The 18,479-nt window shown below is 36.0% G+C and overlaps 2 protein-coding genes across 8 annotated transcripts; one reads left to right on the forward strand and one right to left on the reverse strand.

Annotated features, from left to right (window-relative positions):
• Positions 1–159: 159 nt before the first annotated feature.
• On the forward strand, positions 160–14,394 carry LOC141610900 (regulator of telomere elongation helicase 1 homolog). 7 transcript variants are annotated; one of them, XM_074429199.1, is made up of 24 exons: positions 160–416; positions 1,463–1,707; positions 2,400–2,548; positions 3,500–3,581; positions 3,745–3,892; positions 4,645–4,807; positions 4,962–5,138; positions 5,352–5,461; positions 5,599–5,644; positions 6,409–6,556; positions 6,634–6,788; positions 7,662–7,753; positions 7,893–8,000; positions 8,082–8,150; positions 8,280–8,366; positions 9,019–9,078; positions 9,162–9,277; positions 10,004–10,061; positions 10,153–10,273; positions 11,086–11,159; positions 11,442–12,011; positions 12,452–12,597; positions 13,393–13,475; positions 13,902–14,394. In XM_074429199.1, exons 1-23 carry the CDS (start codon positions 315–317, stop codon positions 13,472–13,474), a joined length of 3,108 nt encoding a protein of 1,035 aa, XP_074285300.1. In that variant the 5' UTR covers positions 160–314; the 3' UTR covers position 13,475; positions 13,902–14,394. The 7 variants fall into 7 exon arrangements, with proteins under 7 accessions (XP_074285300.1, XP_074285299.1, XP_074285301.1 ...); XM_074429198.1 differs by having other exon boundaries at positions 220–416; positions 11,439–12,011; XM_074429200.1 differs by having other exon boundaries at positions 220–416; positions 11,089–11,159; positions 11,439–12,011.
• Positions 14,395–16,352: 1,958 nt separating this feature from the next.
• Positions 16,353–17,234, reverse strand: LOC141612828 (transcription repressor OFP14). The gene has a single exon (XM_074431577.1). It carries the CDS (start codon positions 17,232–17,234, stop codon positions 16,353–16,355), a length of 882 nt encoding a protein of 293 aa, XP_074287678.1.
• Between the last annotated feature and the right edge of the window lie 1,245 nt (positions 17,235–18,479).

Here is an 18,479-nt window from a genome sequence, read left to right on the forward strand (position 1 = left end):
ATAGACGGAGTTATAGACGGATAGTGTCCATATATATAATGAGAATTTGTGCTATATCTCAGTCTTACTTTTTTTTTTTTGGGGCAAATATCTCAGTCTTACTTAGCAAGCTAGATATACACTTCGAATCGAATGGACCGTAAAGAAGCGTCCTAAAGTCTAAACAAGACCCACAACAAACTTGGCGGGAAATTATAATGAACTCTCACCCAAAAATCCCCATTTTCTAGGGTTTATGAGTTCTCTAATTATCGGCGACCATTTTCCTATCTCCGAAAATTGATAATTCAAATTGAAATTGAATTACATTATTCATGCCGATTTACAATATCAATGGCGTCAGTGTCGATTTTCCTTACGAAGCTTACGATTCTCAGATCGAATACATGGATAAAGTTATTCAAGCACTCCAAGGAGTAATCTTTTTTACTCTTTACCTTTTTACTGTGCAATTATTGATTGAAATTGTTAGTGGGATTCAGTTTGATTGTGTTTTTGATGATTCAATCCTGATAATTACCGTTCATTGGTAAAAATGCTGACGATTTCTCACTAAGTTACTGAGAGTCTACTTTTCTGGCGGTTTTACTTTTATTACCTATAGTAACTACAAGGAGTAATCTTCTTTACTCTTTTAGTAATTTACTGTAAAAATATTAGTTGAAATTGTTACCCGTATTCCTTATGATTTTGTTTTTTGATGATTAACGTTTATAGGTTGATGTAAAAGTTAATTGCAAAGTGAATTGATTTTAATACGGAGTACGGAGTATGATCTAGTATCAAAAAAATGATGTAGATGATTGGGTAAATATTAACGCAAATATTTGGGAGAGACGGTTTTTCACAAAGTTATTGAGAGTTCACTTTTTTCGTAGCCTTTTAATCGTATTAGGGTATAGAAAGTATTTGAATCAAAGAGAATGCCGTTTAATTTTCCATTGCTGTGTTATACTACATTTGATTTGATACGCGGGTTTTGTAAGTTTGGATGTCTCCATCCGCAAAGGTGAGGCTCCCCATATTTTCTCTTTCATTTTCTTATTCGTCCACCTCATTTTCCACTAACTTTTACATTTACCCTCCCCAATTCATATCTACATCTATACAACAATGGGGTTCCCCAACACACACCCAAATATATGGGAACCTCCCCAAAAGAACACTTTTTATCCTTCTTATTTTTTTGGGGACCTCCTCTATAAATGGTGGAGCCTCTAATTAAGGGGAAGTGTGTGCAATAATGAGGCTCCCTATTTGAGGAGAGAGAGGACATATGGGGAGGCATTTCCCCACCTTTGCGGATGCTTATGATGAAATATTTAGAGTTGTCACCTGTCGTGATTGCTGAAGTTTTGATTTTATTAAATTGAAGAGTGATGAATTGGCTGTTTTTTCTGTGGTGGTCGGTGTTGTATGTGTTGAAAGATTTTAAATTATGATTCATGTGTTTGAATCACAGAAATGCAACGCACTGTTGGAAAGTCCGACTGGAACCGGGAAAACTTTGTGTCTTCTGTGTGCTACTTTGGCTTACAGGGCGAGTTTGGGTCCTTTCTCCACTGGTAAATCTGCGATAAAAAATGAGTCGGAGGTGCGAGCGTCACAATCCCAAACTGGCTCATTGCTGCCGAAAATTGTTTATACTTCACGGACCCATAGCCAGCTTCGCCAGGTGATTCACGAATTGAAAAAAACCAACTACAGGTCAGTTAGTTATGCTAAAGTCTACTCAATATTGAGATTTACAACTTTTGGGAAAGCAGTTGTCTTTGGTTCCTTATGTATAAATGTCATTCTCGTATTTCCTAATTATGAGCTCAATTCCCGCGACATTTCTCCTTATATTACGATACAAGGCAAGAAGCATGCTGCTGTGAGTGCTGTCTGTTACGGATTACTATTTTTTTCCTAGAAGTCACATCTCTTAAGCTGCTTTTCCATCTCATTTTTTAATTTATTTACTTACAGCTGATGCTGTCTTTCATTTTCCATCTCCAATGGAACAAATGATACCCTATTTTCAAAGGCTCGATTATTGCGGAACAGAGCAAAATGCTGACCATGCTAGCTGTTGTTCTTTTTGTTGTGAATTGCAGTCATGCAATGCAACTATCGACATAATTTTTATGATGGGTCATTTGGAAACAATCTCTTTGTGTTGTTAACACATGGGTAAGGTTGCGTACATCAAACCCCTCCTTACCTCGCTTTAGGCGGTAGCCCTTGAGGCACTAATGTTGTTGTCTTTCATTCGTTTGATGTCTTGGTTTGATTGCTGGCTTTCTTCACTTCCTTAATTAGTTCTTGTAAACGGATGACAAGTTCCTTTTTTTTTTTGGACACATATAGATTGTTGAAGCTGTTATTTTGATTTCTACACCTTCATCAATGTGCAGGCCTAAAATGATGGTTTTAGGTTCTCGCGAGCAGCTATGCATTCATGAAAAAGTGAAGTTACTACGTGGGAGGGCACAGAGCAATTCTTGCCAGTATCATAGGAAACGCAGCAACAAACGAGCTTGTGGACATTATAAGATAACAGCAGGTTAATTTGAAATTGCTGCATTTGTTCATCTTCTTTATGTTCTTTGCATTGTTTTTGTTTGGACTGAACTATGAAGATAATTATTTTAAAAATAAATGCAAGAATTCTTTTGTCTCTTTCCCTACGATGCTGAATTAGCCTGAGAGAAAAAGTATTTGTTTGAGAAACCTGAAGAGACTGTAGCTAAATTCATTTTAGCAAGTTCCGCTATCCAGTGTTTAATTTTGTTTGAGCAAAATTGAGTTTTGATTAGCTAGCTAAAATTTTCCCTACTGCCTGTGGCGAACTAAACTGCTATATTGTCCTTGATTTTACAAGTTATTTTTTTTCTTACAAGCTAGAGATGTTAATACTTTTCCCTTACCATATTCCTTGTTAAACATATTAAAACGTCTGGGATATGGTCTCTTTTGCTTGTTATCTTCATTACTGAACTCCTTTAGAGTTTTACGGGTTTGAGGTATTTCTACGGGTTAGAATTTAAATAAAATAATAACCATAAGTACACTTTGGTGGGAAATTTTTTACTAGACTTATTCTCCTAGTATATAGTGGATGTTCCCTTGTTTTCACGTAGGATTATTAGTTCCCTTGTTTTCTCTGGTTTTGTAAGTGTGATGATGCAACTAGCCGTGACTGCTGGTGTTGCTTGAAAATAGTTTACTACCTTGTAGTTTTCTTGATGCGTATTTATTCTTTACTTAAATTCCCAATCGTCAGAACAGTGTTGACCCCTTTTTTTTTCAAAAAATTTACACCTTAGAATTGAACTTGAATGTTAAATTTTAAAACACCATGCTTGTTTAAAAAAAAAAGGTTTGTACGCAGCCACACATGTTTGACTGGTTTTATGATGCTTTATGGTCGTCAATAAGTATTCTTGCCTTCTAATATTCTTTTTCGGTAGAATCCATTTCTGAAACTTTGTTTTTCATCTTTTTTGTTTGACAGACTTCCTTAAAAGCAATCCTTATATTGGGGATGAACCCGTGGACATAGAGGATTTGGTCAACATTGGGAGAAGCTGTGGACCGTAGGTGTTTTCTTACTCTGAATTTATATTTCTTGAACTCGTAGATGTCTCTCCCTCCCTCCTTTCCTTCCTTAAGCTTGTCTGCCTTGTTATTACCACAATATTATTTATGAGATTTGTTAATATTTATGACTTCTGTTTTGAGAACCATTTTTTTGTGCAGGTGTCCATACTATATGTCGCGTGAGCTCCTTAAAGGCGTTGACATATTATTTGCACCCTACAACTATCTAATCGATCGTTCCTTTAAAGATAGGATTGGCATAGAGTGGAATAGTAGCATCCTGATATTTGATGAAGCTCATAATTTGGTGAGTAATGGAATATTTATGTGTTATTTAATATGGTTACTGACTTGTGAGTTGTGATTGAGGTATCACCCATTACTAAAAGTTATTGTGCATATTGTATATGAAAATAATGAAAATTTTTCACACATTTTCTGAACTTCCGTCTGGTGGTTTTGTGCAAGGTTTCCATCTAAGTGTCACGATCAATTATCGTAATTCTATGCAGTCTTTTTTGTGTTCCATTAATTTGATTATTTCTCCCTATATTTAAAAGCTGAAGGACATTGCTTGCCTTTTTGCGATACTCAAGCCATGCTGCAACAATTACTCTTTAAGCTATGTAATATGTAATTCTAATCGTACATCTTTCAATTTTTCGAACTAGGATGCATCACTTTTGTTGGTTTCACAGTTTTGCAATTAAAATCTGGACCATACTTGATTGCTCAATCTGACATTTGGTAGTTGGATTCATTGACCTTGAGGTGTTGGAGAAAGTTGGAATACATGGTGATTCGTGCAAGTACATGCCTATAAAAAAATACATGTAACAGGGAAACACAATATACAAACATTCAACGTGCTTGATCAATTCATCTCAGGACTCTGAAATGGACTAGGCGAGAAGAGGATATATTTCATTTTGGATTATGTGTTGTTTTTATTGCTTAGACCATTCTGTCTAAGTTCTACGTTTTTTCTATTTAAGTCATTTTCTAATCTGCTTCCTTCCTTTGTGAGACGAGCCTATATTTATTTTTACTTGCATGCAGGAAGGAATTTGTGCTGATGCAGCTTCTTTTGACCTACCTGCTGCGTTATTATCTGCTTGTATTTCTGAAGCAAAGAAGTGCATTGACCTTTCTGTCAAAAGAAGAGACATAGACAAGTCAGCTGATCCAAGCTGTAGTCCTGACAACTTTGCAATTCTTAGAGGTATTGGATTCTGAGGGGACGAGGTTTGATATACTGAGGACTTGCTATGATTTGTTATTCATGTGAAGACACTGACTATTCTCGGTTTCATTTTATGTTGAAACGTCTATTCTTTTAATTCTGAAACCTACACGTCACCCTGTCTTTTTTGCAGCTCTTTTATTGAAGCTTGAAAAGAGGATTGCAGAAGTGCCAATTGTGTCTCGGGAATTTGGTTTTACTAGACCTGGTCCTTATATTTATGAGTTACTCGGGGAATTAAATGTCACGAGCGAAAATGCAACCAAGCTCACTGGAATAATTGAGCAAGCTGTTCTGCTTCTTGAAGAAGGTAAGTCAAGAATGATCTGTAAAGTTCATGATTACAGTATATACATGTATCTTTTTTTTGGCAATTGTATATGCAAAGTGCTTCCTGTTTCTTGTATGCATATGATTCTGGGTGAACTTGTGCTTACACTTTTGTGAAGTGTGAAGCTTCAATCTGTAGACTGTTGCTCTCATGTTATCCTTAATTTTTTTTGCGATCATGCCTTCATCGTAGATACAAATGGAACTGGGGGGAAAGAGTCAAACAGTCGATTGGAAACTCTTGGAGAGATTCTAAATTTGATCTTCAGAGATGGAGGTACTTCTCATGCAAAGTACTATCGTGTAAGTATGGCTACCCTTGCCATTATTTTCTAGTTTTTATTTTTCTTCCATATTTAGGGGAGTGCAGGTGCGGATTTGTTCTTGTAGAATAAGATGACTGACTATTTTACTCAAAAAACGTTTTTCAATAATTTCAGGTGCATGTTCAAGAAAGCGCGGCAAGTGATTTTTATGATTTTACCGGTAGGACCGCGTGGATCTTATAATTTTGAAGCTTAAGGATTACATAAAGCTTTAGTATCATATTATATATGCTAAGCTTTGAAAGAAGCAAACATATTTTGTTATGTCACCTTTTCGTTAGACTCTGCTTCTTATGTTGTAAGGAAGATGCAATCCTTGGCGGCAATTTTTTTGGGAGTCATCACCGTGTTTTCCACATAGGAGTAAGGCAGTAAAGCTACATATGTCTGACCCTCACTTGCTTTGCCTTTGTTGTGTTCAATTGTTGCTTATGCAACTTTTTAGTACATCATTATGTCATTTTTTTCAAATCCAAAACCACATTTCAGAGATTTATCCGAGCAATGTATTTGGTTGTCAATCTGCCATGCCATTTCCCAACTTGGGTTGTAGGAAACAGAAAATTAGGAAAAAAAAAACTAGTTATCTAATTAGTAGATTTTGTAAGGTTTCAGTTTAATTTAATTATTTCCACTCAGCCATTTGGGCCATAGGAGTATAGGACATGGATGATATTTCTGCAATTTCAGTGCTAAGAGATGTGTATATCTGAGACTAGCTCCTTGCTAATTGCGCTATCTTTACTTAAATGTTTCCTTTTTGTTTTGGAACTATGTGTCCTTCACTTTGTGCATATTATTACGTGGCTTCGGCTGAACCACAATTCATAATACTTCTCATCATTGTGTTTTACCTGTTCCCACGTGTTTTATAATGATTGATTAACTTTCTTGGACAAAATCTCACTTATTTTACTTTGTCAGGTAATGTGTCTAAGGCTAGGATGCTCAGTTGGTGGTGTTTTAATCCAGGAATTTGCTTGGAAGATTTCTCTAAAAGGGGAGTCGGTTCTGTCATTCTGACATCAGGAACTTTGTCTCCATTAGATTCTTTTGCATACGAATTGAAGCTGTAAGTGGGGGGCTTTAGCTTCTTCAATTACTGTTGATTAAAGTACCCTCACTGAATAATTATTTTCTGCGCAACAGGGAATTTCCAATACGATTAGAGAACCCTCATGTTATATCGTCAAATCAAATTTGGACAGGTGTTGTATCAGAAGGACCTTCTGGTTATTCTTTCAACTCGTCTTACCGAAATCGTGACGTTTTAGAATACAAACAGGAGCTGGGTAATGCCATAGGTATGCAAAAGTTCAGCTTCACCGCTTTTATTCTTTTTGAAGACATAGTTGTGTATTGCTAACCTCATCGCATTTATATTGTTCGTATTCGACTTTAGCGATCAAATGTGGTTGACTTGGTGGACCAATATTTTCACATAATATCCAAAAACTACACTTTCTAAAGATAATAATTTGCAAAAAAACTGTTTTTATCCATCAATATTGATTAATTTTAGCTTGTGTTTCTACGTATATTTCGAGAAATTAATGGTCAAAGTTGACACCCATTGATCAACAAAGTCATATGGAGACAATATATATGGGTGGTGTACACTTTCTTGCCCTTGTGTTAATAACACACATGCTGTTTGGAAAATTCAAAAATAAAAGGTGGTAAATGGGGACATGTTCAATTATGCGAAGTTGGGTGGAAATTTCTTGAGTTTCTTGAACTTTGGGCTTCTCAGGATCTCCGTTTTAAAAATAAAAGGTGATAAATGGCTAAATGGGGAAATGTTTAATATTATTCCGTCATTTGACGGGTTGATCATAAAGCTTGGAAGGCTTCTTCAGGGGTGTTTTTAATCGGTAAATTTCTGTGATATTTCTCACTAGAGCGACTGCATCTACTTTGAGCTTAATTATGACAGGCATTTGGAAATCCGATGTTCCAATGAAAATATCGTTCGCACTTCGTACTACTCATTGCTAGAGCTACTTGTCATCTTTTTGCTCCTTAAACTGATTTAATAGTATCTTATTTTTCTATTTCGAAAATATCCTGAGTGTGTGATGAAGCCCGAGTGAAATATGATATGCTTTCAGCTTATCACATCACCGCTTTCTTGATTTTCCACTTATTCATTTGGTTTTCATTATGTTTTGTTACAGTCAATTTTGCTCGGATTGTGCCTGACGGGCTTCTTGTCTTCTTTGCATCATACTATGTCATGGAACAATGCATTAGTTGCTGGAAGGACAACGTAATTACCGAAGACTTTATGTTGTTCATAAAGAAGATTTGTTTATGTAGTAATAAGAAAAGGATAACTGTATCCTTCTCTTTTATTTCTTTATTTGATTTAATGATGGTTTCTTGTGGTATACATCATTGTCTTCTAGTCGAACAGAAGTGCTTCCAGTCAACTTACAATATGGGCAAGGATTTGCAAATTTAAGCAGCCTGTTATAGAACCTAGACAATCTGCATTATTTTCCTCTTCAATTGAGGTTACTCCAACTGCTTTTCGACGTGTCTTACTTTCTAATGTCATCTTAATTTGGGAGCCTGATGCTAAGATGCAATTTCAGGACTTTAACTCCAAGTTAAAGGATCCCTCTACTTCTGGAGCAGTCTTTTTTGCGGTTTGTCGTGGCAAGGTACCCAATTTTTGTGACTCCCATGTCAACTGTCATTCTGCACCATAAACCTTTTTATGTCTGACTTATTTTAATTCCAGCATTACCTCATTGACAGCCATATTATTAACTTGTCATTTTTTTCCCTAGGTCAGTGAAGGGTTGGACTTTGCCGATCAATATGGGAGGGCTGTGATTATTACTGGATTACCATTTGCCACGAGGACAGATCCCAAGGTTCATTGCCTTCATCCTTATTGAGAATATAGTACAAGATATATAAGGGCTTGTGTGTATTGTCCCAAGGTTTATCATTTTTGCTTTTAGTTGCTCTGTTCTGGCCTGCTCACCACGGTGGTTACGTACTTACGTTAAATTTCATCAACTATATACTATATAGTTGATGTAAGATATCATGCAGGGACCCTGGTACATCATATGATATTGATAAAATTTACAGGGTCATAATGACTGGAAATGTCGGCTTCCCAAGCTTAAACATTAAATCTTTTGTGATGGCGGATGCACAACATTTATTCCATCTCTCTCAGTTGATTTATCTTTTAAACTAGGAAATCTGTCGGATTCTGGAGAGGAAAGGATTTCAACATTAATCTGTTCTTTAGATAACGGCTTATATTGATTGAAAGAAGTGTTGTTTCTTTCTCCCTTGCTGCCGCATCTTGCTTGAGTGAAAACATGAGTTTGGTGAGAGTTATTGTTTGCAAGCTAGTTTGTTGAAGAGTTGCAGTTACTTTTAGAATTCAGCATACGTGGAAGAGTCTTACTTCTTTTGGGCTGCAGTAAATGTTATGGAGTCACTTTCCATTACTAGTGTGATTTATATTTTAATTTTTTTGAGCAAAATGCGTGTATATAATTTTTGTAGGTTCGTCTTAAACGTGAATTTTTGGATGAAAGTGCACGGAACAAAACCTTAAGTCATAAGGTATTTGGATATCTATATCTAAGGTTGTAACTGTAGAATGTCAGTATTCTTGTTAACTGGAAATCTTGAATTATACTCCATAGCCTTTGACAGGAGAGGAATGGTATGATCAGCAAGCATCTCGTGCGGTAAATCAGGCTGTTGGACGTGTCATTCGGCATCGCCATGATTATGGAGCAATAATACTTTGTGATGAAAGGTTCTCTGTAAAGCTCTCCATATATTTCTTTTACGAATTTTCCTACTTGTGGCTATCATGAAACAATGAAAATATTAAAGCGAAATGCACATTGTTGCATTATTACTCTTCCTATGAAATGGCATGTGTTTAATTGTTGTATTATTATCTTTCTTTTTGGTGTCATTTGCTACCATGTTTTGTTTGTTATAAATAAATGTGCTTTTCTGTTTGTTTTACTGATCAACTGGTAGTTATGGGAATGGGGATGAGCAATAGTAATATTTATTTTTCATTAGATAGATTAAGTTCAATTTACACTTACAATTGTCCAATACATGGTAGTATTACTTATGCGAATTCCTTGCTAAACACAACTGTAACACAAAATTGATGTAAAATTCATTCCCTTGTGAATTTGTAATTAACTAGGTAGCTTAAACTTTAAAAAGATTTAAACATTTCTCGTACATTGATGCCATTGTGAAATTTATCTTTATGCTTTATTTCCTTTAAAATGAAAGCCAAGCTCTTCAAAATTTGGAGATGATGTCTAAATCCTAGCGGTTCATTCTATGGCTCTTTTAAGTTTTATTTCATTTTTGAATCGAAAAGTATAAAAGATTAATATATACAGGGTGGTCAAGGTCCCTGGGAGTGCTGCCTTTGTTTTAAAATCTCATTATATACTTACGATTGCTCCTGAAGTTTCAAACTTGATCATCTCTAATATTGAGCTGCCAACAGGTTTGCAACTTCACACCGCCAAGCACAGGTATCACGATGGATACAGCCTCATATCAAGGTGTGCTTGGGCTATCTTCATAATCCTCTATTGTTTAGTTGTTTTGATTTGGTCAAGCTGGAGTGTCTAAATGCTTAGTTTGTCCATGCAGTGCTATTCCAAGTTTGGAGATGTTGTATATTCCTTGACTCGCTTTTTTCGCGTTGAAGTTCCGCGTCTGATCAAGGTTGAACCACTAGTAAAGGTTGAGCCACTAGAGACTGTATCTAATGGTGAGAATTTTTGTGGTTATGGATTAGTACATAATTTTGCCAGTGATACATGTACATTACCAAGTTTCCTGTCAGACACTTTTTAAACAAGCTCTGGTGTGTCCTTGGGTAATGATGTTCTAAAATATTATTAGGCTGCTTCTGTTTCTCGAGTTACCACTTAGCTAGGTTGTGCCGGGAGATGTAACTTTGTTGCATGTTCTCCTGTTTTCTAACAATGTAGATAAGCCCTTGTCATACTAAATCTTTTCTTGAATTTAACCAATCCTACTCATTATTTTTTGAGCATTTAGATCTTTTAAAGCATTTACAAGTAAAGAGGCTAATGAATAAGTTGGGCATATTATCGAGTGTTTTAATTGGGTTTAGCATGACTCAGGAAGTAACCCAGACCTGTACTGAGAGTCCATTTTAAGTTTTTAGAAATAAGAGCAGTGTTAAGTTTCATGGCGATAATCGTAACTCTAGGGGGGGATCCTCATTAAACCCTCAGTTTTGGATTCGGTTTTCTTTTATTTGTAGGACTTCTGTGACCAATTTGCACTTTCTAGCCATTTTCTGTATAGGAAGTTGTTGCTTCAGAATATATCAAACCTATGCCATTTTGTATCTGTGTACAATGATAGACAAATTGTCTTAAAACCGTTTTTAGTTTTCTATTTCTAAGATTCTACCATGGAAAGAGACTAATTAAGTACCTATATGTGGTAGAAAAGCCTTTGGTGTATTGTTGGAAGTTCCTGCACTTTAGGCTTGAAAAGTTGAAGGCTGACATCTAATTTTTTTTTTCTTTTTTTCTTTTTTTTTTTCAGTAGTAAAGGCTTGTGGAGAAAAAGTCACCCAGCCTCTCAATGGATGCTGCTCAGGGAAGAAAGTTAATTCCTTGGTAAGTTTATGTAAATGATCTTAAGTTAACTTAAACCACTGAGGAATGAAAATTGTTCATTGAACTAGTTGTGTTTCTTTTCACTGTGAAGTGTGAAGTAACAATGACTAATTGCAGTACTTGAAGCAGTTTTCATTACGGGTCACGGGGTCAGCCATTTGTGTAACACAAGGGTAATCAGCTAATCGGTTAGGGCATGTTACATCCATTGAGGAGACTCCTGATTATGCAACTCTATTCCACTAACTACATTTAATTTCATTTTTTGATATGTTATAGCAGGGTTTGGATGAAGACTGTTGTATTGTGTCATCAACAGTTGGTATTAAGGTCGAAAAGTTAGACGATGTAAGCCTGTTACAAGAATTTCTTCCTGCCAATAGATCCTCTCTTACTTTTCAAAAGCAAACGCAGGCTACATCAGCTAAACTACCAAGTTACTTATTTGGGAAGCAAAAGCTACTCTCTACAGGAACTACTTGTAGAAATGAGATGTCTGATTTAGTTGACTTGGCTGACGATGCTTCACCTTTCCGAAGGTCAGATGCAATGTTTGTAAGTAGCTTGTCTAAGAGACAGAAAATTCCTAAGATAGAGCCTGATTTTACCGAGCACAAAAGGAGTACCTGTGAGAAAACATCAGTAATCAAAGAAACTCTATCAAAATGCTCTAGAGGCAAATCTATTTTAACAGAAAAATATCAAGATAATTTGGATATAAAAAAGGAAGGTTCCTTAGAGATTGGTGGTAATATGACCTCTCGAGAAAGGGCAACCAACCAGGCAAACTTGGATAGCCATTCTGCTTCTACTCTAAATGACAAAGCTAAAGGACAGAATTTTCTAATTCAGGTTTGCTTCCTGTGTGATTATGCGTATATATCTACTTCTCATTCTGTATTTCTGTTGGGAGCTTTGGTTCTAAATAATCAAACAGAAATAGGTTGATTGATCATATTTGTTTATCAGACAGAAATAAAATCTTTGCACCTTGGAAAGTTTTACTTACCTTTTGAGTTGATTGTCCACTGTAAAGTACTGAAAATAAGTTGATTCTTCTACTTTTTTTCTGAATGACAAAATGAAATGGATGATGTTGCCTCGGTTTCAGGATGTATATAAATTTTCATGCTGTTAATTTCTCCTACATATCTAAAGTATATATTTTCTATGTAAGACAACAAATGGAGTAGCTGATCTCAGGGTTCAACTGCCAGTAGACAGTAGTCCAGTATCTTTACATAGTCTGTCTGTTCCCTTTTTGTATGAACACTATTGATATATACTTGCAGGTTCAGGAAATACTTGACAAGTCAGAATATAAAGAATTTCTTGGCTATCTGAAGGCACTGAAATCACGAGCTATGACTATTAGTCCTGTTTTGCAATCAATCGTGAAACTTTTTTCTGGGCAAGATAGGCGCTCTCTTCTATCAAGGTAATAGTTTCTTTTTGGTAGCATCACTGTCATCTTACCAAAGGCATTTACATACCATAGCATGTGAAAGGTTGATTGATTTAAAAAATTGAACATAGTAGCCCTTTTGTGCTTTGTGCTATCATATACGGAATACTCCCTCCATTCAACTTTTATCACCCCACTTCAATATAATACTCCTCCCATTTATTAGAGAAAGGGGGTGATAATTGTTGAATGGAGGGAGTATGTTACAATGTTGGTGCATTGCCTCATGAAATCTTTGTATTTGTGTCCTCTGTGGAAATCAAAAGCTTAATGAATACAGTTCATAAAACCATCTTTCAAGACAAGAACTAAAACGTAGTGCCTAGGACGTTTTTTTTTTTAATTTCATGGTTGAAATTGGGGTTATATAGTTTGACAGCTGCAAGTCTGCTAAACAGACTAACAGTATCCTACCTCCATGGCTCCATCCCAAATTTATTGTCCCCATTTGACTTTCGTGGTCAATGGTTGTCAAATTAGCATTGTTTTCTCAAGATATTATTAGATATATACGGAGTACTATAAGATGTCAGATTTGTTATTTCAAAACAAAGTATTTTCATGCTATCAACTTTTAGAATTTCTTATATATATTATGAGAAAAAATGGTCAAAATCGTTAGCGTTTGCCTTATAGCGTCAAAATCGGGACTTTATAAATGGGATGGGGGGAGTCTTAGGTGGGACATCTTAGCGTTTGCCGACTGTTTTCCACTTTTAAATTTCTGAATAAATATTGTTGGGACTGATTATCTTTTGTTTGTGTCAGATTTAAGCACTATATCCCTGAGAAGTATCATTCTTTGTATGAGGAATATTGTACATCAATTGGTGGGACATCTGAGCCATAATGTAAGTCCATCTTCTCTGAATCAGGTAGTTATAGCCCTCCGCGTTACCTGCTGAATAATTAGTTGCCTCCTGCATTTGGACCCAAACGTTGGTTTGACATATGAATAATTAGTGTTTGATTAAACAATGACCAAGATTAACCCCTTGTTTGGATGACGAAATTTGGAGGGAAGGGGAGAGAAAGGGATGGGAATCTTGTTTGGATTCTATGCTGGGTTGTTGGGAAATTGACGGGAGCGAGAATTGGGGGGATCCAATATCCTTCTAGCACAGGAGGATGACAAGAGACGGAGGGGAATGGAGCAATGACGCCTTAATGATTTCCCGAGCTAAGGAATGCCGTGAAGGCATTATGCATACCTGTTTATTCCCGTGCATTGACTTGCCCGTTTTATTTATTTCTCTAAAATCAATATTTTTTTATAGGTTTTTCTAAAGAGAACATGGAGGTTGGAAGTGTAAACTAATTGCGTGTTTGAAGATTGGCCATCATGGCCACTGGTCGGAACCTTTATTGTCAGTTTGGGAATAAGATGAATAGCTCTGGTGAATTCTAACATAAAACCGCTTCTAGACGGCGACTTTGCTACCTCGTCTCATTTTGGTGGAAAAATGCAATGTCATTGGCAGCTTCTGATGAAGAGGTCAAGGGGGTAAGTTGGCTCATCTCATCTACAGCTCGAATTGTACAACTACTATGGTCTGTTTTGCTCGAGGATGTTCTCGATCCCGGTGGAGTATGCTAATTATTCAGCCTAGCCCCCATTCTTGAAGTTAAATGAATGCGGAATACTCTGCCGTATTTATGATGTATAGTCAGTCACCCAACCCATGTATATTATATTTGTAGCTGAGATATTGAATAATATTAAAATTCAATGGTCTTTCGGAAATTTAATTACTCTCATTATATCGCTTTTTATCTCCGCCTTTAAATTTTTGGTGCAACACTTGTGCCCCCCGTTAAAATTACAAAAAAAAAACCTTTTCATTTAACAAAAGCCAAGACATTCTTGAGCAAAACTACCATCTTAATAACTTCATTTAGGTTCATTTTCATTTGATGTCTATACCCTGTGTACAATTGTCAATATTTGTCGTATATCTCCTATCAATACTTGGTAGTATCTCGCTGTGGTGTGATCTATGTTACTCCGACACTTCACTTAACTGCCGTGTCGCGTGTCAGACACGTGTCGGTGTCCGACACGACACGACCCTTCAATTTAGACCACAAAACAAGAAAATTCACCCCAAATAGCCGTGTCCGACACGCTGACCGACACGTGTCGGCGTGTCTGAGTAACACGGGGTGTGATCCTTCAAAATCTGTCCAAAAAAAGAAAAGAAAAAGTACAGAAGATCCCATACCTGAAAAGATCAAAGCATGTTTTCCGAAAAAAAAACATACATTGGATGTACTACCTCAAACTTTATTTGTTTTTTAGCATGTGTATTTTTTTTAAGTTTATTAAAGTTTATAATTTAGATTTTAATTTTTTCCGTCACAACTCAAATTTTTGAGCTTAATGTTTAAGTAAATGAACTCAAAAACTTTATAATAAAACTCATAATTTTTAAAACAAAACTCAAATTTTTTTATTATAATGTTCAGAAACTATGCAACTGATAGTAATACATCAGATGTATAATCTTCTTACCCTTATTTTCCTATTTAGGTAGATTGATTTTTTTTTCCTGAATTAGCAAGCATAACATTTTGTTTGATTATGGTTGTTCCGGGTGTGATTTCGGAGCAGTGTTATGACCACGTAAGCTTTGTTGAATGATGACTTTGCTTGACTCTTCCTTTCGGCCTCTCCTGAAACAATGAACAAACTGAGGGCTCGGCTTGGTACCGAGCGTACTCACTCCGACGCTCAAGTCAGTAAACTTAAAGGGATTAAGTTGTGTGTTACTTGACAAAGTATATTGTAGAGAGATAAGAGAGTTTATACCAAATTAATAGTGAGTTTATGGGTTATTCAATTATTTTCGGATCCTTTTCTCAATGAGAGAAGTGGAGTATTTATAGGCTTTCACCTTTTGTCACGTAGTGGCCAAGTGGCAGAGCAGGTGGAAAGACTGTTCTACCCTCGGCCGAGGGACCCATGGTAGACCGGCTGGCCTTGTTGACTCCATGCCGATGGGTCTTAGATATGAGTACGCGGATGTGTCTTCCGGCGGGCTAGTTGCCTAGCCGAGACCCAAGTGACAGGCCGACAGGCTAAGTCGGTTAGGCTGTCTAATACGTTGACTTGCTGTCTTTTGGCTTTGACCTTGCTCAATATGTTGACTCGGTCAGCGGGTGTAGAATATGCCCCATCAATGGTCAATGCTCCTTTTCCAAATCAGTAAAGTTTCTCTTTCAAACAAAAAGACTAGTGTTCATATTACATTAGTTACAAGGAAATCAATGGGATATGGAGTAATACATACCAGTATACCACCTGCCCATGCAAGGGCGGACCGAGATGTGAAAACACAGCACCCCAAATACGCACCCATTATTTATGGATAACGAAAATTAAAATTAAGTTCCTAATTTTTTTTGTAGAACGTAGGTAAATTTTTGCTCAAACTAATGTGTTGACGATTTATAGATTTATAAGTTATGAAACTCAGAAAATTTATTAAAAAAAAATTCACAGTTCATAAGTTATGGCAAAATATGCATAACAGTACACATGAGTTATGAAAACTCAAATAAAAAACAAAGTAGTGTACATTATGTATCAAAACAGGATTTAAAAATGCAGTTTTAAAAACTAAATTGCAACAAATTTTAATTTCTTGTTTTTGTTTTGCAACCACCTCTTGTGATCCCTCTAGTTCCGTCACGGACTCACGGTGGTGATGCATTCGCTAATAAAGCGCTCAATAACCGCCTCGTTTCTTCCCTTTAACATCACCTTTATCTCCGTCGGAGCTTTGTGACCCTTCTGTTTTTCCATTACTCGAATTTTGTCGTAAAACGACGACCAAATCGACAAATGCACTAAGGATAAAACGATACTGTTTCTTCTCATTCAACCTAAGGTAACAAAATAATAATTCTTGCATAAAGTCCCAATCTACCCTTTGGTTATGATGGATCCTTGCCTCTAGCACCCCTAACATAGACCTCCTAAAATCCTCGTACGGGCTTGGTGACACTGTCAAGACCGCGATACAGTCATCAATCCCTTCTGGGATTGCTGGCTTGTCATTCTTGACTTGATCGCGGCCTTGCACCATAGTATCCACCAAGGAAGGTGAAAGTACGGACCTTACCTCGTCTGAGGTAGAGGTCCCTACTGACCCACTTAGCCTCGTCTCCTCCAGCAACGACCCTGACGAGGCTTGGGATGCCAAAAACCGGTAGGACCCATTATTAAGGTCGACAGGCGGAGTGAAAAATCTCGGAGAGTCATAAAGTACACCACTCGATTCAGACCCATTTCGAGTATATCCTTCCTTTTCCGCTTTCCCCTTTTTCTCGTCATTCTCCTCCTCACGGCCGAGTTCATGGCCATACAATGACTTGAAATTCTCAATTAAGAACCTATCAATGTCCTCCAACGTCGCTGCCTCATCGTTTTTTTGTTGTTGATTTTCTTTGTGCTCGAAATCATAAGAAAGGCTCTTAGGATGCTTACAACCTGATAGTAATTTGCTAGTAGTATGTGAAAGTGAACTATGTGATATTTGAAGGTGTGGAGCTTGTTTTTTGATCTTTGATATGTAATTGTGAATGGTTTTTTGGATATTTTTCGGCATTTTTTTAAATCGAAATTTTAATTTCCTTTGATTTTACTAATATCAAAGGTTAATTAATATATATACAAAATTCATGCATATTTATATATTTATTTTATAACATTAAAGAATATATAAAGGAAACATAAGATATGAATGAATGCTCATAAATATTTAAAGTACGTTTTGATTTCATGTATCTACCTGAAATTGGAATTATTTAGCAAAAATGTATTACTAAGATTTGACCTATTTAAGTGATCGAATCTATATTTGTGGTAAGAATGAATTTTGAAAGGTAATTACTCGAATTTCCCATTTTATGGTATTCTACTAAATATGCACATTGTATTTTGTATTATTGACTATCACAAATTTAATATGAATATTTGCGTAAAATGGGTCCATTTAGTATTTGGGTGCGTGCGTTCCAATGTTTAATGTTTATGGATTCATTTCAATAATGTAAAACCGTGGAAAAACCGTGTTACATAAGATTTAACTATTTGGGATATTATGTCTACATTAATTGTTGGAGTTTCTTCTTTACTTCAACAAACATTATTTAATGCTTCTATTTAAATCTTTTAAGTTTCAATTTTATAAAAAAAATACGGTCAATAAAATACAAATTTTTTTCTGTCAGAGTATCATATATGGTGAGAAATATTAAGATCAACATAAATATGTCAAGATTTGTGAATTACGTATATAATAAGAATAAGGGTTTTTCTAACGTGTGCCCTAAGGGCACACATTAATAACCCATATATGGTAAGTTTAACAAGATATTCTCATTAAATATGGTAAAAATGAGAATATACTTGAGTATCTTATATGAATTTGTTGTTAAACTTACCATATATGGGTTATTAATGTTAAGGGCACACGTTAGAAAAACCCAAAGAAAAAACATGGATATACTTTTCCATGTTGGTTTCATTTGTTACCTATTTTATTTTGTAGTACCTTAATTATTTGTCTATTGTTTTGTTTTTTAATTGCTTCTAAACTTTACTCGGGTTATTCTATGATATTATCGGTGGATCCCAATTTAGATGATACTCTAGGGGGTGCTTGGTAAAGATAAAACAAAGATGGTCGTGGTTGATTTGGTTCAGAGTGATCTATATGAGGGTCGAGTAAAGTGTGGTGGTGGTTGTCGCGATGATAGAAAATGATTGTAAAGACGGTAGATGGTGAAGGAAATGTGATTTGTTGATCCGTTAATGAGTCTTATCGTAGAATATCTCCTCGGAGAGTCTG

This window comes from Silene latifolia, chromosome 11, assembly GCF_048544455.1.
Source record: "Silene latifolia isolate original U9 population chromosome 11, ASM4854445v1, whole genome shotgun sequence".
Lineage (NCBI taxonomy): Eukaryota > Viridiplantae > Streptophyta > Magnoliopsida > Caryophyllales > Caryophyllaceae > Silene > Silene latifolia.

Bases quoted from the DNA above. Each gene is read 5' to 3' on its own strand.
- LOC141610900 (XM_074429198.1), top strand. From the start codon at position 315: ATGCCGATTTACAATATCAATGGCGTCAGTGTCGATTTTCCTTACGAA. The intron at 6,557-6,633 runs GTAAGTGGGGGG...TCTGCGCAACAG, and splicing joins TTTGCATACGAATTGAAGCT to GGAATTTCCAATACGATTAG. The intron at 7,754-7,892 runs GTAATTACCGAA...ATTGTCTTCTAG, and splicing joins TTAGTTGCTGGAAGGACAAC to TCGAACAGAAGTGCTTCCAG.
- LOC141612828 (XM_074431577.1), bottom strand. From the start codon at position 17,234: ATGCCGAAAAATATCCAAAAAACCATTCACAATTACATATCAAAGATC.